Source organism: Lontra canadensis, unplaced genomic scaffold, assembly GCF_010015895.1.
Source record: "Lontra canadensis isolate GAN:19392208 unplaced genomic scaffold, GSC_riverotter_1.0 scaffold135, whole genome shotgun sequence".
In the NCBI taxonomy this organism is placed as follows: domain Eukaryota; kingdom Metazoa; phylum Chordata; class Mammalia; order Carnivora; family Mustelidae; genus Lontra; species Lontra canadensis.
This window is the reverse complement of record NW_022631129.1, coordinates 620,045-646,407: the sequence shown is the minus strand read 5'-3', so window position 1 is coordinate 646,407 and position 26,363 is coordinate 620,045. Positions and strand designations below refer to the sequence as shown.

At 38.3% G+C, this 26,363-nt stretch overlaps 1 protein-coding gene across 9 annotated transcripts in view; it reads right to left on the bottom strand.

The window, feature by feature from the left end:
• The window catches only part of HERC2 (HECT and RLD domain containing E3 ubiquitin protein ligase 2), a 232,745-nt gene that overhangs the window by 14,002 nt on the left and 192,380 nt on the right, over positions 1 to 26,363 (bottom strand). For 7 of the 9 annotated variants that reach the window (XM_032843125.1, XM_032843119.1, XM_032843122.1 and 4 more), the window contains 13 exons: positions 23,212 to 23,319; positions 22,255 to 22,386; positions 21,397 to 21,555; positions 21,193 to 21,311; positions 20,484 to 20,609; positions 19,865 to 20,020; positions 19,338 to 19,453; positions 19,043 to 19,241; positions 14,942 to 15,156; positions 7,096 to 7,273; positions 5,885 to 6,046; positions 3,799 to 3,890; positions 3,455 to 3,594 (listed from right to left, as the gene is read on the bottom strand). In XM_032843125.1, the coding sequence (XP_032699016.1) occupies positions 3,455 to 3,594; positions 3,799 to 3,890; positions 5,885 to 6,046; positions 7,096 to 7,273; positions 14,942 to 15,156; positions 19,043 to 19,241; positions 19,338 to 19,453; positions 19,865 to 20,020; positions 20,484 to 20,609; positions 21,193 to 21,311; positions 21,397 to 21,555; positions 22,255 to 22,386; positions 23,212 to 23,319 (1,902 nt within the window). Of the gene's footprint in view, positions 1 to 2,736; positions 2,830 to 3,454; positions 3,595 to 3,798; positions 3,891 to 5,884; positions 6,047 to 7,095; positions 7,274 to 14,941; positions 15,157 to 19,042; positions 19,242 to 19,337; positions 19,454 to 19,864; positions 20,021 to 20,483; positions 20,610 to 21,192; positions 21,312 to 21,396; positions 21,556 to 22,254; positions 22,387 to 23,211; positions 23,320 to 26,363 lie in introns of all 9 variants that reach the window. The other 2 variants (XM_032843126.1, XR_004380894.1) reach the window with 2 other exon arrangements.

Sequence of the window (26,363 nt, the reverse complement as noted above, 5' to 3'; positions counted from 1 at the left end):
GCTCAGTGGGTTAAAAAAATACAACCCCTGTTTTTAAAGGAAACATAGTTCTTCCTATAGTTATTTATAACATAAACATGAGATTCATCATTGATGAGAATCATATTTTAGAGTACCATGCTAAATTCCACCATGAAACACCACGAGAAAACTGTTTTTGTTTTTTTTTAAGATTTTATTTATTTATTTGACAGATAGAGATCACAAGTAGGCAGAGAGGCAGGCAGAGGGAGAGGGGCAAGCAGGCTCCCCATCGAGCAGAGAGCCTGATGCGGGGCTCAATCCCAGGACCCTGGAATCATGACCCAAGCTGAAGGCAGAGGCTTTAACCCACTGAGCCACCCAGGCTCAGAAAACTGTTCTAAGGGTCAGATCACTTGGTGACTAAAATAGAAATGAAGTTAGTTGCCATATCCACAACGATTCCTCAGGGAGCCATGCAGCCACAAGCAGCACTCTGTATAGTGTGATGCCTGCATGATCAAGGACCATGTGCTTGTGCCCTGCCCCTTCCCATTCTGGACAGCTTACTCCTAAAGCCACTTGGTGGGCATCATAGCACAGGTAAGGAGAGGAGGACTTCTCTGCAGAGGTACAGATGGATGCAAAGAATCAGAGTTCACTAATGACAAAAACTTCCATATAGCAGGTGTCCCATTGTGGGGAATTGGCCTAAGCAGAGAGACAAGTACCCCATGTGTAGGGGTGGCCCAGAGTGGGCAGTCACAGCCTGAGATGCGTGAGGATTCATTCAGGGGAAAGGGCAAAGGCAATGATGGGACACTGGTCACATGAGGCAGAGTAACTGAATCACTGCAATAGGGATAATGAAATCCAAGATTCTCATCAAAAGAGAAAGGAGCTATAAGTATGGAAAGAAAGAAAACTAGAATGAACTCTGTGGTACAGAACTGGAACCTGTGGTCTTAGTGGGAATGTATGGTATTCAATATACATATATAGATACAAAAATAACATAGATATAAATTTGTATATTATTTACGTAAGTATTCCCTGGCTCTGTCCACTCAGAAGGCCTGGGAGCAGTGACATCCCAAAAGCAATGAGCCCATCCATTGACCTGATCTGTCTTCTAAACACCATTCTCCTCTAAAGACACCAGGACTCCTTGGGGAAATGGCCAACGCTAGGCTTGGGCCATGGGGAGTGAAGAAGAAGATACCGTGTCTCATTGTGTCAGAAAGCAAGGAAGTATTCCATGAATGATGGGCACACACCAGCAAATACAGCTAGCATAATAGAGCCAATCTGAGCATCAAAATTTGTAACAGTAACAGATTATATATATCCCTTGAATAAATTAGGAAACCTGGCATCTCATAAAGATGTAAATGAAAAAATAAACATTTGATGAGAATAAAATATTCAATGAGAAAAGGGATATTTAAATAGTTTCAAATACCATCCCAAATACTTATTTGTTACAAAGGATACTCAGTGTGGAAAAGCCTGGTAGCTACCACCTTAATCTAGTGATTAAAGTTAACACCACTGGTAATGGGACAAAGAGAAATTGCACATCACCCGATGAATTAAGAATGAATTAAGAACAGAGCATGAATTAAGATCAAAGATGAGAAATTGAATCTACTGAGGAAATATCAGACAAACTCACATGAGAGATGTTCTACAATATAACAAGTCTACAATCTTCAAAGGTGTCCCAGTTCAAAAAAATCAGGAAGACTGAAGAAGTGTCAAAGAATAATGCTCATGGTCAACTGAAGACTGTCTCAGAGTAGAAGAGACATGAACATGTTTCAGCTAAATGTAACTTGTGTTGTATCATAAAAATGGGCATGAAGATCAGGTGTAGCAATAACCAGTGGGAATTTCTCAAATGTACATTTCCCAAATGTTGGGATTGTTCAGTAGTGTCCTGGTTTGTAGGAAGTAAACACTCAAATGTTCATAGTGATGGGCAGTACCCGACTCTCACATGGATCAAAAAAAGGTCTTTGTACTGCACTACAAACTGTTCTCTAAGTGCGTGGTTTGCTTCAAAAATTTAAAGAATGAAAATGAAGTAATTAAAAAATGTGTTCTAAGTTCTTAAGAACTAACAATGTCAGTCCACAATACACCACAAAAATTACTTATTCATATATGAAACTCCTCCATTAATGAAACAATTGAAGGGTACATGTTCATATAATTCACCAAAGGCTTTAAAAGGGAAAAATGGGGAAATGGCTGTTTTAATGAAAGATGGTACACTAGTTTTCTATCATTACCATAACAAATTACCACAACTTACTGGCTTAAACGGTTCTTTCAGTTCTGTGGGTCAGAAGTCCAACATGAAGCTGACTAGGCTAATAGCTAGATATCAGCAGGCTGCATCCTTTCTGGACACTCTAAGGGAGAAAACCCATTTCCTTGTTCATTCAGGCTGTTGGGACAATTAAGTTCTTTGGAGGACAAGGTCTTACTTCCTCTGGGCTGTCAGCAGTCACCTGTTCCTAGCTTCCAGAGCTCACCCACATTCCCTGGCCCCTTTCCTCCATCTTTGTAGCCAACAATGCGGATCAAGACCTTCTCACACTTCAAAAAATCTCTCCTGCCTCTTCTCTGTCACTTCTCTTTGACTGACTCTTCTGCCTCCTTTTCTGCTGTGAAGGATCTGTATAATTACACTAGCCCAACTAATAATCCAGAATAATTTTCATATTGTAATGTCAGCTGATCATCAACCTTAATTCCATCTGTACAGACCCTTTTGCCATTGTGCTGGGGTCCCCAAGACCACCTTCAGGTTTCCTCATTCACTGGGTAAACTCCCTGGGCTCAGCATACAGTCATACTCAGCTACAATCACAGTGAAAGGACATGAAGAAAAATCAGCAGAGGGAAAAGGCACATGGGGTAAAGTACAGATAAACCAGATACAAGCTTCCAATGATCCAATGCCAATGGAGTTACACAGGACAAGTTTAATTCCTCTAGCAATGAGCTGTGACAACACATGTAAAGTGCTGTCTACCAAGGAAGCTCATTAGAAATTTCGGTGAGCAGAGTTTTCACTAGGGCTGTCACATGGACACTTCTGCCTGGCACATACCCAGGTTTCAGCAGAGACCACATTGTGCTCTTTAGGCACAGCGAGGACTTTTGTCAATTAGGGAAGGGAAGGAGCCCCCCAAAATTCAGGTTCTCAGAGGCCAGCTGAGGGCCACCTTGCAAGCAGCCCTTCCTAAGGACAGCAGTATCAGATGTGCTCTGTTAGCTCTTTTCTGCACACCCATGAAATATAACATATTCACAAGTGTTAACACCAGGGGCTGAAGATGACAAGAGCCAGAGTCCTGCTCACCAGAGAAATTCTCAGATATAATATAATTGCTCCCCACCCGTTACAGCTGCATGTATTATTCCTGAGCAACCTCTTAAATTTCAAAGGCCTCTGTGTTGCAACATTGGGCCTCCCACCTACCATCCTCAGTGCAGCACACACAGTGCAGGGAGCCAGTGGCAATAGCAATGACTTTCTTCCCCTGCAACCCTTGGACCTGCCGCGGTCTTCTAACATGGTCATCGGATCCATGGCCCAGCCTGTGATAGTCACCTTTGCCCCTGCACAAAAGGAAATATAGAATTATGAGTGCAAGGTCCTATCATTTACCACCCTGCCCCACCCTCTTGGCTTAAGCACCATACTTCAGGACACAATCACAGCCTGCTATCGAAGTTACATCTCAATCTATGAGATGTCAGTTAATATAACTTCACATTAGTAAACTAGTTTTGGTGATATTAAACAAACGGAATCTTACATACCAAGTATAAACAGCACCAGATTTGGTAAGGGCGACAGAAAACTGGGACCCACACTCTACTTTAACCACTCCAAGGCCTGTAAGAGAATCAATCTAGAAGGAAAAAAGGTTCAGTTAGACTGACTCAAGGTTTTTGCTGACTGCTGCAACCATATAGAGACTGAACTAAATCTTATAAGGAATTCTGAAAATCCTTACTCAGGTCAAATAAAGACCCACTAAAAATGGACATATCACAGTTGAAGGTCTGTGATCATTTTCCCCTAAAATCCACTCTCCTAATTCCATTTCTCTTTGCACTGTGGTGGTTCCATTCTCCAGAAAGCCTTGTACTTCTCCTCTGCCATCCAGCCCTCCCACACCCCATAGGCCTACAGGCAAGGAGCAATAAGCAATGCGGAAGAGGGTTGGCCAAGAGGACCAGAGCTCTAGCCTTCATCTATCTAGGTTAATTAAATTAAATAGGACCTTGGTCAGCTAGTACTGGAACTCACCTCCATCCCTGGACACTTAGGGTCCAGGCCCTTCACAGCCAATACCCAGAGGTCTCACTATGGCTCACTAACCTAGTCATCACCTTTTCTCATCCAGCAAGCTATGCTCTTATTATCTGTGACTGTTCTCAGACTTAGGTTCTCATATTTGATTTTAAATTTAATTAAAACAATCTATTCTCTTAGTTCTCCCCTCACCTTCACCTCTGTCACAATCACATCGCTAATGACCTCCAACCCCCCAATGTCCAACATCCTAATCCCTGACGGTTCAAAGCCTGTGTCTAAGCTTTCCTAAGCATAATAAAGTCCACAACAGACAGTTTTTCCATAAATTTGGAATCCCTAAGTAACCTGTAACATGGTTAAAATACCATACACCTGCAAGAGAAAAGGAACAAGAGATGACAAGACTGAGGAGGAAGCCCTGAGCTTCTGGTTTTCCAGCAGTGCCCAGCAGGGCACAGGGGTGCCTCCAAGCATGTCTCCACCAGGCTTTGGCTGTAGGTAGCATCAGCCAAAACCACTCTCTGCAATGATGTTAATGTGCTGTGTCCACAATGCCCAAATGGAAGCTACCAGACACATGAGGCTACTGAGCACATGAAATGCGGCCAGTGTGAAAGAGGAAGTGAATTGTAAATTTACCTACTCTTAACTGAGTTAAATTTAAACTTAAATAGCCATCTGTGGCTAACAGCTACTGTACTGGGCAGCACAGGTCTGGGAAGAAAAGCTATGCAGATCTAGCATAGTTCTAGTTCTCATCCCATCTGAGGGGGCCTCTGGTAGAATGCTGCCTCCCAGGGCTGCCTGTGCACAGTGAGGTTCTCTATTCCACACACACAGTCCCAGATCCCTAACAAGATTGGACTCCAAGCAGAAAACAGTTTCTAGTGTTCTTTCACAGCACACACACTCGCAAATCCACAGCAAAGCACCTCAGCTAAATGGCCCGGTCGTGTTCACGCACACTGCAGGCAGCACAGCAGTCAGCACATGATCTAAACACATCAATGAACTTCATCTCTGCCAACTGCCCATTCACAAGGGCAAGACAGTCTCACAAAGCTAAGAAACTGCTCAGAATCATGCAGGTCACATGGAGAATAGCAATCTGACCCCCAATCCAGGCCTGTAGCCTCTTCTCTTAGGCCGTCACAGGATGTCCATTTAAAATAGCCTGGGGCTAAACCAGATGCAACCCTTTCAGCAAGTACTATTATATTCATAGCTATAGAACTCTGTAAATTGAAAAGACTATGAAGAATTTGTTATTCTTTTCCTCAAACAGGTCTACATACTACATAAAACCACAGGTCTCACAAAATTACATAAATTTCCCAAGACAGCACAAATAGCACTTAAGGTATCTCAATACCTTTGGGCCTTTCACTCACTTTTTACCCAATTATCCATTATATTTTCTGCAAAGAAGGTAAAATGTGCTGAGAGACACACAATGGGGGATGGGGTAGCCAGACTCAGTGCTCCTGGGAGGGCCCAGGGGGCTCTTAGAGCTCCAGAAAGACCTGGAACCATCCCAAGATCTTTGGGAATAGTGCCTTTCTCTCACTGCGCAGACACAAATACCTTCATGGGTACTTTACAGCCATCACTGCCTCCTCGGCCAAGCTTGCCATAGTCCCCGTCCCCCCAGGACCAGACAGTATCATCATCAGTGAGGCAGAGGGTCTGGGCATCTCCACTGCCACAGGCAACGTCAACCACGCGGTGGCCCTGCAGCGCCTCCACCTTCAGAGAAAAGGAATCAAAGTTAACTGACTGCAGTAGTAAGGAAGTTTACCTAAGGAAAGGTTTTATTTTTCTTAATTTTTAAAAAAAGATTTATTTATGATTGCCTGGTTGGCTCTGTCGGTTAAGCGTCTGTCTTTGGCTCAGGTCATGATCCCAGGGTCCTGGGATTGAGCTCCACATCGGGCTCCCTGTTCCACAGGGAGCCTGCTTCTCCCTCTCCCTCTGCCCCTGCTTGTGTTCTCTGTCAAATATATATATAAAACCTTCCAAAAAAAAAAAAAAGATTTACTTATTTGAATGAAAGAGAGAGATGGAGAGAGCAGATGCCCACTCGACAGTAGGCGAGGGGGAGAGAGATAGAGAATCTAAGCAGACTTCCCACTGAGTACAAAGCCTGATGCGGGGCTCAATTTTACAACCTTGAGATCATGACCTGAACAAAAATCAAGAGTCAGACACTTAATCGACTTAGCCACTCAGGCATCCCAGAAAAGGCTTTAAGTACTGTGATGCTCTTTGTGTCTGTGTGGAGGGCGGGGAGGGAAGCCTTTCCAAAGAATGTGCAATTTTAATAATCTTGTAAGATAAGACAGAAACACCTTCATCTGAATGAACCAAATAAATCTAAACTATAGGAGGCAGGAATCAGTGTCCCCAATCAGCCAGTCCTACCACACCAAGAAGTCTTATTTACTGCTTCACCCAAAATACAGTGGGCCTTATAGAAGCCAAAGCATTTAGCTAGATGCCAAGTAATACTAATTTATATTAATAAATACACATATTATTATATATATATAATAAAGTATAAATAAAAGGTAGTATTTCAAATACTACCCTGTTTAAATGACTCACTGAATACAAAATCTGCTTGTAAATAATGAGCGTAAGGCCATCAACTCTAAAATAAAAGAAACTAGAAGAGGAAATACTTCTGACTTTTTAAAAATCATAATGGCATAGCTACCTCCCCCCACCACCTTTAACAGTGAGGGTGTGAAGAGCCGCCCTAGACCTCTGAGCACCTTTTCAAGGTGCCTTCTCACCAGCTTTGGCTTTAACTGGTCCTCACTGTCGCTGTGTCCCAGGCGGCCATACCGGCCTTTGCCCCATGTGTAGAGGTCCCCTGCTGCTGTGACGCAGGCACTGTGGGCTCCACCAGCAGCAACATCAACCACTTCAATTCCTCTCAGAGACTCAATGACTCGAGGGCGGTCACATGGACTGCAAATAAGGTCAACAAGGATAACTGTAATAGTTTTATTCTTAAATATTTTTAAAGTATTAAATACTAGACTTCTGGTTTGCTGTTCACTTGTTTAATGTACACCTCTCAAATCAGTTAATTAAGAACAATCATTCAGACCTGAAGTCAAAACTTCATAATTTTCTAAATGTTTCCTTTTATACCAGCTACCCTAATGCCAGAGAGCAGAGACTTTCAATCTAAATCAGAAGCCAGGAGACTAGTGCCCCAATGCAGGCCAATCTGGCCTGTGGCCTGTTTTTGGAAGGCCAATTAGCAAGATGAATTTTATATTTTTAAAGGGCTATCAAAAAAACAAAGACAAAAACTGAAAGAAGCATATACAACAAAGACTGCATGTGGCTGCCCTAAAATATTTATTACTACCTGACTCTACCAAAACAATTTGCCCACCCTTGCTATAAATCAACATTTCATTTAAGGAGTTTTATCATTTGAATGTTAACTAGCCTACAGTGGGGCAAGCACTGATAGCAAACTTGTTTGTTTCCTTATTATTGAGTTTTGAAAAACCTTAGCCAGATGTATCATTACAAATAATGTTTTCTCAGTCTGTAGCATGTCTTCTCAATCTATCTTTCGAAAACCTGAAGTTTACATTTTTATGAAGTCCAATGTTTTTATCCTATTTTTCTTTACTGGATTATGTTTTTGGAGTTTTATCTAAAAATCCTTGTCTGACCTAAGTCACAAAGGTTTTCTCTCATGTTTTCTTCTACAAGTTTTTGGATTTAGGTTTTACATTTATGATTACCAATGCTTTTGAGTTAAATCTGGATGCGGTGCAAGAAGTTCGCTGCTCGCTACATGGTAATCCAATTGTTCAAGACCATTTGTTGAAAAGGCTTTGTTCTCCAATAAAATATCTGCACTTTTGAAAACTGTGCATTGGAAGTTATAAGGGAGAAATCAAGCTTCATTTTCCCAGTCATTATTCAGTATTTGTGATACATTTTTAGACTCTTGTGTTCCACTGGTACCTTTCGCTTTTTACAATACTATACTGTCTCGATTACCGTAGCTTTAAAATGAGGTTTGAAATAATGTCAGTCCTCCAACTTTACTCCTTATTTTCAAAATTGTTTTGATTATTCTAGGCACTCTGAATTTCCATATGAATTTTACAATCAGTTTGTCAATTTTTACACACATTTTAATTGGGAAGGGGTAGAACGTGTAGGTTAATTGGAGGAAAACTGACAAAACAATATTGTCTTCTAATCCATGAACACAGAGTATACTCTCCTCCATAATTTTAGGTCTTTTAAAATTCCCCCCACCAGTATTTTATAGTTCTCTGCCTATAAATTCTCCACGGTTTTTTCTTTTTTCCTCCTCCCCCCACCAAATCAAATTTGTCCCTTACTATTTCAATTCTGGGAGGAGGATAATATAAATGGTATTTTTTAAACATTAATTTCTGATTACATTGTGTATGTATAGACACACAACTGCCTTTTATTTAGTGATCTATCCTGCAACCCTGCTAATCTCAGTTATTAATACTAGAAGCTTTTTTGTTGTTAGCATGGATTTTCTATATCAACAATTTTACTACATGTAAATAGCTTTAATTCTCTTTCCAATCTGAATGCCTTTTTTATACTGCTATACTGCACGTGCTAATCTTGAAGAACAATATTGAATCTTGATAGTATATGTCCTTGTCTTGTTCCTGAAATTGGGGGAGGTTCAGTCTGTCACTATTAAGTATTGTATTAGCTCTATGTGTAACAGAGATGCTCTTCATCAAGTCACGGAAGTTCTCTTTTTTATTCCTAGATTAGTGAAAACTGTTTGTCAGGAACAGATGAAGTTTGTCAAATGTTTTTCCTTCCTTCATCTACTAAGATGACCATATGGTTTTTCTTTATTACTGGATTCATTTTCCAATGTTAAAAAACAATTATGCAATTTCTGACAGAAAACTCACCTGGTCATGGTGTATTATCCTTTTATATATTGTCAGATTTGATTTTCTAAAATCTTAAGAATTTTTATATCTACTTTCATGAAGGACATTGGTCTGTATTTCTCTATTAATGTCTAAGTCTAGTTTTGATGTAAGACTAAAAGCTATCCACAAAAGAGAGTTGGGGAGAATTCCCTCCTCAATTTTCTAAAACAGTTTGTTAAGAATTGGTATTATCTGCTACTTATACATGTGGCAGAAACCATATCACCTGTTTATGGAGATTTATTTATGGGAAACTCATTTACTTAAATAGACACAAAGCTATCTGAGTCACCTATTGCTTCTTGAGTGAGCTTTAAAGAGTGTGTGTCCTTTGAGGAATTTGTCCATCTCATCTAAAAAGCTGTATTTGTTGTCATAAAGACGTTCATTATATTTTTCAATAGCTATACATTCTGCAGTGATTAAACGCCCTCATTCCTGATATTGTTACAATTTGTATAATCTTTTTTCTTGATCAGTCTAGAGGCAGGTTTTATACTGACTTTCTCAAAAAACTAACTTTTGTTTTCTTTGATTTTTCTTATTGTTCTATTTTCTGCTTCATGGATTCTCACTCTGATCTTATTTCCTTTATTCTGCTTATTCTGGGTTGCATTTGTCCTTATTCTATGTCTCAACGTACAAACTGAAGTCATTAAAAACCATGTTTCTTTTATAAATTTTTAAAAAAGGCATTTTATGCTATAAATCTCCTAAGTACTGCCTTTGCTGGATCACATACATTTTTATATTCTGTTTACATTTTCCCTCAGGTGAAAAATCTTTTTTCTTTCTTTTCTTTTTTTTTTTTTTTTTAAAGATTCTGTTTATTTATTTGACAGAGAGAGAGCATCCGAGCAGGGGGAGTAGCAGGCAGGGGAGAAGGAGAAGCAGGCTCCCCGCAAAGCAGGGAGCCCAATGTAGGGCTTGATCTCAGAACCCTGGGATCATAATCTAAGCTGAAGGCAGACGCTTAACTCACTCAGCCACCCAGGCGCCCCATGGTCAAAATCATTTTTCTAATTTACTTTTGATTCCCTCTTTGGCCAGTTATTTCAAAAGGTTTTATTTACTTTCCAAATATTTGGAAGATTTCCCAGAGATTTTATTGTTACTGGTTTCTAATTAATTCCATCAGGGTCACAGAATATAGTTTATATTACTTGAGTACTCTTAATGTGTATGATTTGGTTTTTTGGCCCAAAATATGGTCTATATTGGTAGTTGTTCCATATGTAGTTGAAAAGAAAGTGCTTTTGCTAAATCGAATGTTCTGTAAATGAGTATTTGATCAAATTAGTTGACAAGAGTTGTCTTCTGACAGATTTTCTATTTACATGTTTTATTGCTTATTGAGAGAAGGGTGTTAAAATCTCCAACTGTAACTGTGGATTTGTCTATTTTTACCTGCAACTCTGTCATTTTGTGTAATTTCATGTATTCAGAAGGTCTACCATTAGTTGTGTCAACATTTAAGATATTATGTCCCCTCGATGACTGACCACTTCATCATTACTAATTGACCCTTTTTATCCCTCTCAATATTCTTTGCTGTGAAATCTACTTTGTATGATATTAATACAAGCATACCAGCTTTCTTTTGATTAGTGTTAACATGGTATATATTTTTCCATTTTTTTACTTGTAATCTATTTATGTGTCCAATATTTAAAATTAGTTTTAAAATAGGTTTGATCTTGCTCTTATATCCCTTCTGACAACCTCAGACTTTTAAATGAAGTGCCTAAACCATTTACATTTGATGTTACTGTTAATATATTTTGGCTTATATCACATCTTGCTATCTTTTTCCTACTTGTCCCCTCTGTTTACTCAATTTTTTTCTTCTTTAGAGTATGTTTTACAATTTCACTTTAACTTCTTTGTTGGTTTATCAAGTAAAGCTTTTTGTTGCATTATATTAATGTTTGTTTTAGGTTATGCAGAATACCTCTCTATTACAGTTTAATCTGGTCACATACTACATCATGTATAATATAAGAGCATCATAGTGGAATCTATTTCCTACCCCCCAAGCCTCTGTGTTGATGTTGTCTTCCTCTTATTATTGCTATATATTTTACTTCCGTGTGTCTCAATTCATTTCTATTATATCCTTGAAATACTCAATTACCTTTTGAAAATATTTATACAATAAGGAAAAAGTCATGATATTAATTGACTCATGCAGCAATTTCCTCATTCATTTGTGTAGAACCCTAATTCCATCTGATACAACTTTCCTTCTGTTTGAAGTAACTCCTTTAACATTTTTGTTGTGCAGGTCTGCAGGTGTTGAATTCTCTCAGCTTTTGTTATGTCTGAATGACTCTACTTGAATTTTATTCTTGAAAAAATATTTTCCTAGAGTAAACAAATTCTAGGTTGACAGTTATTTTTACTTTCAGTACCTCCACCATCTTCTAGCTTGCATTGTTTTCTGTAAGAAATTTGCAGTCATCCTTTGTCTTTTTTCTATATATGTAACATGTATTTTTCCCTCTAGCTGCTTTTATGATTTTTTTCTCTTTATCAGCAGTCTTGAGCCTTGACCATGTGCCTTGGTAAGTTTCCTTCATGTTCCTTGTGCCTTAAGTTCTTTGACCTTCTTGAATCTTTGAGTTTATAGTTTTCATCAAATCTGCACATTTTTCACTATTATTTTTCAAAATCCCCCCCATCCTCCACTGGTGGCTCCAAACTATTCATAGAATAGGCCACTTAAGACTGTGTATCCACAATTCACTGATGCTATGTTCATTTTATGTATGTGTATTTCATCAAGTTCATGGATCTATTCTTCTGTAATGTTTAATCTACATTAAACATTGTATATACATATACATTAACCTGTATTAAAAAGATTATACATTAATCTGTATTAAACATGTACTGTACTTTTCATTTCAGACATATTTCATATCATTAAGACTTTGGTTAAAGCATTTAAATATCTTTCAGTCTCTAAAATGTTCAAATTTTCCAAAAGTTTCTTAATAATATAGGAATGTGGTTAAAATACTATTTTAACATTCTTATCTAGTAGTATCACTTATGTCATTTCTGGGTCAGTTTTAATCGACTGATTTTTCTCCTTATATGGGCTACATTTTCCTGCCTTTTTGTATCCCTGATAATTTTTATATAGCTTTGAGATATAACTGACATGTAAAAATAAATAAATTCAAGGTGTATAATGTGATGATTTGATACATGTATACATTACAAAATGATTATCACAGTAAGTTTAGTTAACAAATCCATCACCTCACATAATAATATTTTTGTGCGGTGAGAACATTTAAGATCTACCCTCAGGGCGCCTGGGTGGCTCAGTCATTAAGCATCTGCCTTCGGCTCAGGTCATGATCCCAGGGTCCTGGGATGGAGTCTGGCATCGGGCTCCTTGCTTAGCGGTAGGCCTGCTTCTCCCTCTCCTGCTTCCCCTGCTTGTGTTCCCTCTCTCACTGTATCTCTCTCTGTCAAATAAATAAAAATAAAATCTTAAAAAAAAAAAAATCTACTCTCTCTTAGCAACTTTCAAGGATACAATAAAATGTATTGTTATCTACAGTCACTATACTGTACGTTAAATCCCCATAACTTATTCACCTTATAACTGGAAGTTAGTACACTCTGTCAACATCTCCCAAATCTCCAACCTCGAGGTCTGGGTAACTCCCAATCTACTCTATTTCAATGAGTTTAGCTTTTTTAGATTTCACATATAAGTGAGATCATAGTGTTTTCTCTTTCTCTGACTCATGTCACTTAAGATAATGTCTTCAAGGTTCATCCAAGTTATCACAAATACCAAGATTTCCTTTTCTATGGCTGAATAATACACATACACACACACATACACACTCCACACACCAACCCACATTTTCTTTATTCATTCATCTGCTGATGAACACTTAGGTTGTTTCCATGTCTTGGCTATTATAAACAATGCCACACTGAACATGAGAGTGCAGATCCTTTCAAGACAATGATTTTATTTCCTTCAGATATATATCCAAAAGAGGGATTGCTGGATCATATGGTAGTTTTATTTTTTTATTTTTTTACTTTTTTCTATGTTTTTCTATCGTGGCTGCACCGATTTATATTCCCACCAACATTGTACAAAGTTTACCTTTTCTCCACGTCCTCACCAGCACTTCCTATTTCTTGCCTTCTTGATAATAGCCATTCTAACAAGTGTGAGGTAATATCTGATTGTGGTTTTGATTTGCATTTCCCTGATGATTAATGATGTTGAGAAACTTTTCATGTACCTATGAGTCATCTGTATGTATTCTTCAGGAAAAAAATGTCTATTCGGGTCTTTTCCCATTTGTTAATCATGTTTTTTGTTTCATTTTTTTGCTATTGAGTTATACGAGTTCCCTACACATTTTCTACATTAATCCCTTACTGGTTATATGGTTCGCAAATATTTTCTCTTATTCTATAGGTTGCTTTTCTTTTTGTCAATTGTTTCTTTTGCTGTTTGACACAGTCCTCCTTGTTTATTTTTGGTTTTGGTGCTTGCACTATGAGTGTCATATTAAAAAAATCACTGCAGACACCAATGTCAAGGAGGTTATCCCTGTTCTAGAAGTTTTACAGCTTCAGGTCTTACACTTACATTTAAGTTTTTATTCCACTTTGAGTTAATTTTTGTAAGTGATGTACATGAGGGATCCAATTTCATTCTTTTGCATTTGAACACCCAATTTTCCCAATATTATTTCTAGAAGACACACATGCCTGATAATTTCTGATTGGATATAGAACACTGTAAAGTTTATCTTGCTGAATGCTTGATATGTTTGTATTCATAAAGATACTCTTGAGCTTATGGTTCCTTGTAAATAGTATAATCTTTTCATGTCTTGCTTCTAAGCTTTATTGGCAGGGTCAGAGCAACACAGTCTATGTTTAATTTCTCCCCCCACTGTTGTGCACATTCTTAATCCTCTAACCAATGCCCTGGGAATTATGAGGTTTTGGGAACAAGGCCTATCATCTGCCCTCTATAAGCTCTGTGGACCATTCTGTCTAATCCTTTTGGGTCGTTTTTCCCTTGGCCTCTCAGTTATTCTCCTCATACACACATGACTGTCAGCATTCACCTCTGCAGATCACCGTACATAATTTTACTGCCTCTTATCCAGTATCTTTAGAGCTGCAGTGTCTGGTGCTTTAAGTTATTTGTATATGAAGGTCCTTGTTACTCCAATTGGGCTGGTAGTTCCCATTAATTTCTAAAAACTAGAGGGTTTGTTTGCTTGCTTTGTTTAAAAAAATACTGTCATTTGTGTGTCCCATTCCATTTCCTCTGTATTTATAGCTTTAGTATCACATATGGTACCAAAGTGCTAACTGTGATTCAGTGAATTACTCAGGATCAGAGGAAGGGGAGAAGGACAAAGAGAAACTCAACACACTCAGTACTTAAAAATCAGAAATTCAGAATTGATTTTCCCCTCAACTAGGAAGGTCACGTAGGCAACCCCACACATTGGAACAAGAACTTATTTCTGCCAAATGAGTCATTAACATTTAACTTGAATAGATTATTATAAATGCTGTTCTGAAAAACAAAGTGCCAATATATTACACAAAAATTAAAATAAGAAAAGGAAAGCATAACATCAAAAATGATGTTTTCACATAATACCTTCTGTTGCCATGCCCCAACTTCCCATCTTCTGCCTCACCCCAAGAGTAAACTTCTCCTTCTGAAGAGAGGGCAAGACAGTGTTTTCCTCCTGAGTTCACAGCTACTTTTTTAATAAACACATGCTGAATAGATTCAAGTAACGTTGGGGTAGATACCGACTCTGTCCCTCCAATTCCTAGTCTGCCACCTGCACCATACCCAGTGGCATAAAGCTAAGAAAAGAAAAATATAAATATCAGGTTTTTAATCCAAATTTATCCCTATATTTTAGTAATTAACAAGCTCAATCAGTGTCACAGACATTTTTATCACAGAGAAATGAAATTAAAAATTAAAAACCACAGGAATATTTAACATTTCTGTGCTTTATCAAAACTCTAAAAATGAAAGAAATAGTTATGACTATTAGAAATCCCAAATTCACAAAAATGTATTTTGAAAAGAAGATCCTAACCCTGGAACAAATCCCTGATAATAACACTCACAGAAAATCTTAAATATATTAATATTTCAGCAAAACAGCATTAAATCACACAGTAGAATACACTATTTTTCTTTCACCCTCAGTGGGTAATTATTTGAGGACACAAGGTTTATCATTAATTTTTTAAAATCAGACTGCCTTTTTCAAATGCATATCAAACATCCCTCCTATAAAAACTTTAATGTTGTTTCATACTGTTTCAAATGCATGCTGCACTGACACAAGAGTAAGGAAACCTCAAGGACTAAAACAGGGAATGAAATCAAGAACTCTGGTTGATAGATGAGCCCAGCCAATGTCCCCTTGAAGGTTTTGAGAATCTTCAGCACACTGGATGTCAGGGGAAAAGTGCCAAAGCCTAAAAGGAGACTGTAGAAAGGTGAGGCTCCAGTGGGCCCACAGCAAACAAGAACTAAGAGAACAACAAAGCAAGTTGTTTTTCTCAATCTTAGCACTGAATTAGGGGAAAATCTCTCCTAAGAATTCATAATGATAAAAGCTGGTCACTAGGTTGGTTTTCAGCCTGAATTTATGTTACATTTGGTCTAAATTCCTTAGATAAAGAATTTAATTTATTATGTCTTAGACTGGTAGTACATTAGGGGTTATAAATTCTCTTTTGATGAGTAATTTTAAACTGAGCCTTAAAGAATTTCTAAATAAAATATTCTAAGGAAAATGGTCAGCTCATAGTTGAAAGAAGACACCATGTGGGAGTCAGCAAAAACAACAGTCTAATACTACATTTAAAGAAATGAAAACTAGAAGGTATCCCCAAGGAATAAGAAAGTACAAAATTACCCAAAGCAGGACTTCCAGGAATTAAAAAGACAATAACTGAAATAAAAAACCCAGATATATTTAACAGCAAATCATAAACAGGTGATGAAGAGATTACAGAACTAGAAGATGGGTCTGAAGATATTCTCTAGCATATAGTGCAGAAACATAAAGAAAAGAAGAAACATGAAAGAAGGTGTTAGAGATATAAAAGACAGACTCTCTCACTCAAACATCAATCAGAACTCATAGTTTCAGGTAGAGATCACACAGTGAATATAAGAGAAGCAACACTGGGAGGTAAAAAAGTCTAGGAATTTACCAGAGTTACTGAAAAATCACTTCTCAAGAGTCAGAAAGCCCCCCTCTTCCATCCCTTATCACCTGGCAAAAACGAAGTAAAACAAAAAAGGTGGAAAAAAATAAAAATAAAAATATATCATAGCAAAATTATAGATCACTGAAGAAAGATATTAAAAACAGCAACATTATCTTCATTTGGGTAAAAATCAGTCTGACTGTTGACATCTCATTAGCAATAATGAAGGCCAAAAACCAGAAAAATTAAGCTTTTAACAGGCTGACTGAAAGTAAGTCAAGTGAAAATTTTATACTCTAGAACAGGGGTTGGCAAATTATGGCCCATGAGCCAAATCAGGCCTTACCATCTACTTTCATAAATAAAGTTTTATAGGAACACAGCCACATACATTCATTTACATACTGTTCATAGCCTGCTTTCATAGTTTCAACAGAGACCATATGACCCATGTAGCCAAAAATACTACCATGACCTTTCCAGAAAATGTCTGCAATCCTTACTTTAGAAAAAGAACAAAATACATATTCAAGTAAAGAAAAACAATGTGAGGATTAACCAACAAGAGAATCTCACTAAAAATTGAAAATACATGCTTAAAGTAGAAGAAAAATGATTAAAAGATGTAAGGTCTGAGACATAAGAAACAATGAGACAAAGGTTTGTACAACATTGGGTAAATCGGAAAAAAAATACTTGGGTCTATATAGAACAACAAATAAAATAATAATACCTATCATTCCCTAAAGAGTTTGCACCAAAACACAGGATAACAAAAGATCAGTATTTGTATTATTTGGAAGGAGGATAGAAATACTAATTCACTTCAGATTTTACATATACACGTTAAAATAACCAGGAAACAACTAAAAGACAAAGAATTTTCCAGAGAAGAGAAGAAGAAGGATATACTTCAACCCTTTTTAATGAGACCAGCACAATCTTGATACTCTTGGCAGGCAGCTTCTGATGTGTTTCCAAGGGTCCCTGATTTCTACCCTGTGTAATCCCTTCTCCCTGAACATGGGCTATACCTAGTGACTCAATTTTAATGGACAGACTATGGCAATAGGGATGGACTGTCACTTTTGGATTAGGTCACACAGACTGTGACTTGGTCTTGTTATCACGCTCTCTTGCCCCATCCCCCTTACTTGCTCTAATGAAGCCAGTGGCCAAGTGTGAGGTGGCAAAGAACTGAGGCAGCCTCGACCAACAGCTCATGCCAAATCCTCAGTACAGCCTTGAGGCAACTGCAGCCTGCTGAGAGATCCTGGGAGGGAGGACCAAGCTAAACCACATCCAGAATCCTGACTCAGAGAAACTACAAGATAATAAGTGTGTATTTAAATTAATTGTTGTAAGTTAAACACATAAAAGAGTATCAGAACCAGACAAGAAGTGTTTAAGATAGGAACATTGTAATGACCGAATTCATGATCTTGGAGCTCCCAAAAAATCCCAAAATATTCACAAATCCCAAAAAAGTTAAACCTATCTTGACCAAGTTGGGTTTCCCCAAAGAATGGAAGAGGGTTTAATATAAGAAAACCAATTAATGTGGTGCCTGGGTGGCTCAACTGTTAACCATCTACCTTTAGCTCAGGTCATGATCCCAGGATGCTGGGATTGAGCCCCGCATCAGGCTCCCTGCTCAGCAGGAAGCCTGCTTCTCCCTCTCCCCCTCCCCCTGCTTGTGTTCCCTCTCTCGATGTGTCTCTCTCTATCAAATAAATAAATAAATAAATAAATAAATAAATAAAATCTTAAAAAAAAAAAAGAAAACCAATTAATTCAATTCACTGTATTAATCCACTAAAAGAGAAAACAAATATAAACAGTTTTTTAAATGCAGAAGGAAAAAGAAATGTTCTCAATCTCATAAAGAACATCTACCAAAACCTCACAGTAAGTGGGTGGAATATTCAGTGTTTGCTTTGCTGCCTGGATTAAGACAAGAACAAGCCCACGACCACCAACCCTGCTCAATATTATAGCGTAACTCCTATCCAGAGCAATGAGCTTCCTTTCCTCCACACCAAAGGAAAAAAATATAAGAGAAGTGAACTGAGAAGGAACAAAATCCATTTATAGATGACTTTAAAGAAGATACAAGAAATACACAAAGGAAAGAAAAGAGCAGAATAAAGTCACCAGACATAAAGCCAATATATAAATATCAACCATTTCATCATACTAAAAGCAATTAATTTTTTTAAAAGAGCATTACAATAGCAAACAAAAAATGAATACTCTAAGGTATTACTGATATGCAAATAGTACACTTTTTTATGTAGCCTGTATTTCAAAAACTATAAAGTTATAAAACACATTTAGAAAACACACACAGAAATATTTAGAATAATAACCACTTGCAGTATAACATAAGTACTATTAACCTTGAGATAATATTTCAATATAGAATCCTTACACATACTGTGGACCCAACAATGCACTCTAGCCATAGCTGTCTCTTAGTTTTAACGTCAGTATGACACAGAAAATGTACCCTTACCTTTCCATCAGCTGTCACTGCAAAGAGAGTCTGTTCTCCTCCAATTAACTGCACAGGTCTGAGAGTTGCAAGGGCTTCACATGGAGTGGGAACTTTAACTTTTGCACCTTCAATGCCCCCAAGCTGTCCCCTATGATTATGCCCCCATCCATAAATTGTTCCACTGCCACCAGCAGAAAGAGTCCAGTCATCTGGTCGCCTACAACAAACATTAAGTGAACAACTGACATGGGAAAAAACTGCACATAAAACATCTTTCTCCAGTACATATTATTCTTGGTTCTGATATAATAACCTGTTCATCCACTGCACAAGTTGTTCATCTTGCTCTCTTTTAAAAATGTCGTGGCTCTCATGGAGAACATCCATGTGTTCGCTGTCTGCCATTAACTCACGAATTTTCTTAGCCACCTAGACAATATTATTATGAGATTATCAAACACTCATCTCTCAAAAATAAAACAAATAATATTAAGAACACAGAAGTAATCCCCATCCAACAATCTGAGAGAATATCAACATCAAAATTATGATTTTATAGTTAATAAGCAAAACCAATACGATTATATCAAGTCTAAGATATCTGAAAATACCTATTATATCTTTATAATGCCATTACATCTTTAATTAACTAAAAATAAACTTTAACTGAAATTCACAGCGACTGTTTATTCATTTTCACCTGTGTGCTTTTTTCTTTACGGTACTCCTTTGTAAGAGAATATTGCTGTGTCTCATAAATATTGGCATCTTTTTATACCACAGCTGAAAAAGGAAAATGTTTTTACATTCCAGAAGTGATTTCAAAATAACATGCAATACCTCATCAAGAAAAAGACGTGGCAATGGTGTTCTTTTGTCCAGGGCCACGGCAACACGGGAGGCCATGCAGTACCTTCGGAACCAAGCCCACTTATGTGTCTCAGCACAGCAGGGGAGAGTGTCTAGTTCCAGGTCACAAGCAAGAGCTACCAGTACCTGAAGCAACCAAAAATTAGTAACACAAGGAAGCTAAAAAATGTAGCTAACACTCTTATTTAACCAATACTGCATACTAAACACAGACATCATTATAGGATTTCTGTGAATCCTCATTCAGGAGCTCCTTATTCCAGACTGACTGCTATGTACCAACCAAATATTCCACCATCACCAGTGACGTGGATTATTCCTACCCAGCCCCTAGTGATGCACCTGACACACAGGAGCTCAGATCTGACAACTGCTACAATACTTGCTGCCTAAGTCAAGCATCTCAAAGTATACTAATACTTGGTTAAAGTATTAAGGGCTTAGGTTGTAACCATAGTCATTTCTGGACATTTTTCATACCCAACTTCAACAATACCTACACCTGTCCTCAAGGAGGCCTAAAATGCAATGCACTACACATGAACTCTCAGTGTCTCTCCTTATCACTTTAAAACAAGTCAAGCATTACCTTAAAGAACGGGCTGTGGAGCAGCTGCTTGCCACCTCTTACAATAGGATCTTCATATTCAAACTGCCTTTGCAAAGCTTCTGGAAGGCCTTTTACCAAAGCAGCAAGGGCACTACCTGTAAAACTCTAAGAAAACAACAAAATTATATGCTAGTAATCCAAAATGTAGGGGAGATAATAAGCATTTTGTTTCTATGTGTCCAATATTTTGTTATGTTGGTACTATTTTCCCTAAAAAAATGTGTATTGATATTTTTCAAATAGGTTTGATGACCACTAAAATTAAAAACAAGAGCTTGAAAATTCACCTCAGAATGCTTGGTCTTGATTTCAGTATAGCCACTTACAGGGACCCAATCCCCTTCTGGCCTGTAAAGCCCCATGTCCTAAGATGGTTAAGATCAAGCATCCTTTCAACAGTAACTACCTCATACAGCAAAAACAAGGGGATGCTGTGAGCCAGACTTTTTGCAAAGTCTAACAGACACAATCCTATGCTCACAGCCATTGACACATCTGTTTCTAAAAATCATGAGCCATTCTGCACTGAGTATATGGCAACATAAAGGAGTCTAGAAGGGACAAAGGTGGCCTTATTCCTATGTAGAATTTCTCAACTCTTCTCAGTGACTTAGAAGTTTAAACTATTTAAACAATATTTTATTCCCAAAGGCCAAATATCTAGAAACTTTAATTTAACGTTCCATACCAAAGCTCTTGCTTCCCCATCATTATCTCCAAGTAGCCTGTTTATGTTGATTGACTGTCCAAATTCAGTTGTAAGCAGCTTCCTCAGTCTTTGGAGGGCCCACATTCTGTGACTGGCAGCTAAAATGAGTATACAGAAAATATCAGAAGCTTGACCATTTTTCCCATCAAGTACAACAGACGTGATAATAAAGGTGCTATTTACCTAAGGCACTCAGCTGTGCACAGGCTGCCAGCGATGCCGCAAGACGAGGGACAATGCTTCTGTTTGAAGTGAGATTGAGTCGGAAGTCTAACAGACATGTCACCAAGTCCATGGATGGACAGGAGAGGACGCAGCGATCAGAAAGGAGGTCTTTAGGGCCTGGGAAATGAGCACTGTAAATGTCCCTGTGTTGAAAAGGATGAGGGACATCCCACAAGGAGACCTACACAAATCTGACCCAGTGGGCCTTCTCTACCCAGATGCTGTGGTTAGAGGGATGCCCATGGTACTGCCACTGTCTGTGTCACATAACTACACTCTGTACATTAACATTTTATCTGAAAATCAAACAGATTAAGAAGTGCAAGCAGTGGAGTGCCTGGTGGCTCAGTCAGTTAACTGTCTGCCTTCAGCTCAGGTCATGATCCCAAGCCAGGGATTGAGCCCCGTGTTGGGCTCTCTGCTCAGCAGGGAGTCTGCTTGTACCTCTCCCTCTGCCCCTAGCCCCCACTTTTGCTCTCTTTCTCTCTCAACTAAACAAATAAAATCGAAAAAGAAGGAAGAAGGAAGGAGAAGAAGTGGTAGTAGTAGTAGTAGTAGAAGCAGCAGCAGTGGTGGTGGTGCTGCTGCAACAGCAATAACTCCTTCCCCATTAGGTGATGGACTGCTAACACCCTAACAACTGGACAGCTGAGGTGGCTCTTTGGAGTTCTGATCATCACTGCAGTGGGACCTTGGGCAGGGCAGGGTCCCAACACATTAGGAGAAGGCAGACAACAAAGTACTAAATGAAAATGGTTTGTGTGTCCACCCTGCTTGAGTCATTAGGACCTGGATGCTGCCAGGCCCCCCACTTACCTGCAGCTGGCATGATGGGATAGACTGTGAAGCGCCAGCCCCACCCATTCACAGACCCATCACTGATGAACTTCCACTTCAACTCATCCCCTGGGATGCGCAGCTCACTGGACCAGTCAGACCATTCTCGGCCTAGCAGAGAAAAGTATGCCCTGGGGTTGGGTTCTCTCTATCACGTGATCAACACAAACTTCTTCAGATTCAAAGCAAAATCATCTACATTGTATCTGAAGAACAGCTGGCTCCTCCAACCCAAGTTCTCCCATATTTGAGTTCACACTACTCCTAGTGAATAACATTTAATACATACTGTCTTTCCATACACACTATACCAACTACTAGGGAAACTGAGGACAAGTAGGCAATGCCCTGATGGAAACACTCATATATAACTACAACACAGTGTGAGAGGACAGCACAGTCAGCCAGCACACATATCAGGTCAAGGGCTTACAGGGAGGTTTCCAGGGGAAGGTCTTATATGATGGCAGTTACCCAGGAAACAGGATAAAAAGCCCCAGCTTTCCCTGCAGAGGGTGCAATTTTACAAAAACCTGATCCCAGCCCTCACTGAATCAATGATCAATTCAGTCCCTTTAGGTAGTTTCCTCATACATCAACCTTTACCTTGCATAAGCCTGGTATTCCCACATGTCTTACAGCACCATCTCTATCTGGGTGAAACTGGGCTTCCCAGACTGCCTGTGTCCCAAGGACCCAACAGGCACCCTGTAATCTCCCCCATCACTGGTGTGGTGCACAAACCACTCATGTAATTATCTTATTCAACATACTAGAAAGATGCAGATAAAACCTACTGTATTTTGCAGCAATATAGCTTATTGTCCCTTCCTTAAGTGTCACATAAGAATGAAGCAGTAGTGTTCTGATTAGTAAGTTAACAGTTCTGTTTTATGAAGGCAAGCAGACAGCATCCTGCTCAACCTTCCTTCACACCTGACCGCACGGAGACAATCCTGTTGACACCGTCCATGACTGTGAGAGGGTCGTGGCGCCTCTCTGTAGAGCACTGCCGGTCAAACTCCACCCTCAGTCCTTCTGCTCCTGGAGGTCAAGTGAGCACAAAACACACAATGATTACTCCCAATTGACATACCGCAGACAAGGCCATAAGCCACAACACACCACACAGAAACGGTGAGACTAAAATGATGTTTAACAGCTAATGAAAAGCAGAAAGGCAGAAAGAAATGACCTCAAAGAGAAGAGCCTAACACTAACTGCCCCATTGCCCTCACCTTGTCTCCCACAGAAAACTTCAACTGTGAAGGAAAGGCCAAGAAGAAGCTTCCACTTGGCTAATTCATTTTGTGCTCTCACTTCTGGGCAAACTTTCATTGGCAGACCAAGCTTTATTATTCCTCCCACCCGGCACAATCACATATTTAAAATGCCACTTGAAATATTCATCAAACATTTAGCATTTGGTTTATAGTCTTCTTTGGGACAAATTAGCTTACAAAAGAATTAATGAAAGGCAAGACCTAGGTTATGGTGGAAAGAGGTTAGCGAATCCTTCTTTGAAAGCAGCTACAAAAACACACAAAATTATAAAAGATGATGATACCAGGGCTCTGAAAATAAAGTAAAGGCAAACAACAAATTGAGAAGTGTTTATGAAAAAACGGCCAAACATGGGTAGGGACAGTGAGTGCCTATGGTGTTCTTGTCTGGGTATGTTTTTATCCAAGCTGGAAGATAGTTCTACCAGGATGAGACTCTGCCTCCAGCAGAAGCTGACTGGTATAGAGTAGGGAGGAGAAAATGTATGCCAAGGACATTGCCAATAAAAGGACCAACAAGAAAGCCTCCCATCTCCACTGGCCTGAGAACAGTTTCACTAGATGTCAGATCTGAGAACTAGCCAGAAATTTAACAGGGAATCATAAAATACAGAGAGTACAAAAGGGCTATTGAGGGCATCATGGAGGCCTAGAAAAACTGGGATGCGCACACACAGGAAAATTGCCAAAACACTGAATTCTATGCCCTCCCTGCTTCCACCCACACATAGACCCATCTGCAGAAGGGTAGACCAACAGGTTTGAGCATAAGCCAAGAAGATATATAGAAGAAACCCTAGAAGTCAGGCTAGAAAACAGGAGGGTGAGGCCAGGACATAAGATGCTGCATTCTATGGGGGAAACCGATTTCTGAGAGAATTCCAGGCATATTGTAAAACAAGTACACAAAACAATAAAAATAACCACTATACATCTTTAAAAAAATGGAATCCAGATGACACAATATATTATCTAAAATGTCAACAAAAAATTTTGAGACACGCAAAAACACTGAAAAGTGTGAGCAATACTCAGGAATAAAATCCGTCAATAAAAGTGGGCTCTGATGGGTCAAATACTAGCTTTAGCAGACAACAACTTTTAAGCAACTGAAATAACCATATTCAAAAATTTCAAAAAAAAAAAAAAGATAAGAGACAACATAGGAAAACAAGATAACAATGATTTAACAAATACAGAATCTCAATAAAGAGAAAGAAACTATGAGGAAAGTACTAAAAGGAAATTTCTGAATTGGAAAGTGTAATAACCAAATGAAAAATTCAGTAGATGGGCAAAATGGCAGATTTAAAATGGAAAAAAATCAGTCAAATTGAAGACTGTATAATTTCTATTTGACTCTAACTGGGAAAATAAGAGAAAAAAGATTGAGGAAAAATAAGCAAAGTCTCAATCATCTTGGTGACAACATCAAGGAATATAAACATAGGCATAATGAGAATTTCCTCCCAATAAAGAGGGAAGAGGAAAAAAAGGGGACAGAAAAAGTAATTAAACACACATAGCCAAAACCCCCCAATTTGATGAAAAACATTAATCTACAGTTCCCCAAATTAATAAATCCCAAGTAGGATAAACAAAGAGATTCACAACCAGACACGTTATACTGAAACTGCTGAAAACCAAAGACAAAGAGAAAACCATGAAAACAGCAAGAGATTTAAAAAAAAAAAAAAAAAAAGACACACAACATCTAGGAGTACAAAATATCATTAATGGCTGACTTCTCCTAAGAAACAATGGAAAACAGAAACCAGTGAGAGGACATGTTTAAAATAATACGGGGGGAAACTCCTATCAACTAAGAATTCTATATCTAGCAAAACTATCTTCAAAAAGTGAAGGCAAAATAAAAACATTCCCAGATAAACAGATACTGATATGATATCAAAAAGAAACATGAATCCATGGGAGAAATAAAGAACACTGGAAATGGGAAATAAGTGTTTTAAAAGACAGGGTTTTTTTTTCCCTTTCCTTAGTATTTTTAAAAGACAAAAGATTACATAAAACAGCACTTAGGAAACTATAGTCCATCCCTCTGTTTTTACATAGTCTGTGAGCAAAAAATGGTTTTCAAATGGTTGGGGAAAAAATTCAAAATAGTATTTTGTGACATATGGAAGTTTGCCAATCCCTGGGATAATGCAATGATTATTATACCACATACATGCACATGTAACACATACGGTTACAAATCTGTTGCACAGCTTTGTAACATATAAATGTAATATATATGACAATAATAGTAAGAAGGAGGGAAGAGGAAATAGACCTGTGCTGGAGCAAAGTTGCTATATTTTACCAGAATTAAGGTATTAGCATGAAGTAGATTATGATAAATTCAAACATATACTATAATCCCCAGAGCAAACACTAAAAAAAAGTGGCTAAAAATCAACAGAGGAATTAAAATGGCACATTAAAAAATTTTTAACACAAAAGAAAGCAGTAAAGGAAGAAGCAAAAAAGACACAAGGCATGGGAAAACACAGCAAAATGGCAGATGTAAATTCAACCAAAGCCATAATTACACTAGACATGAATGGCTTAAGCATCTCCATCAAAAGGCAGAGACTGCTGAATTTTAAAAAATGAAACAAAACAAAACAAAACAAGAACAGAATCCAACTAAAAGGTGCATAACCAGAGACAAACCATGGCTCAAAGTAAAAAGATGGAGAAAGGTCTAGCATGCAAACAATAACCATAAGAGAAATGGAGTGGCTATACTAATATTATACAAATAGACATGTTGTTAATAGAGACAAAGAGGGACATTTC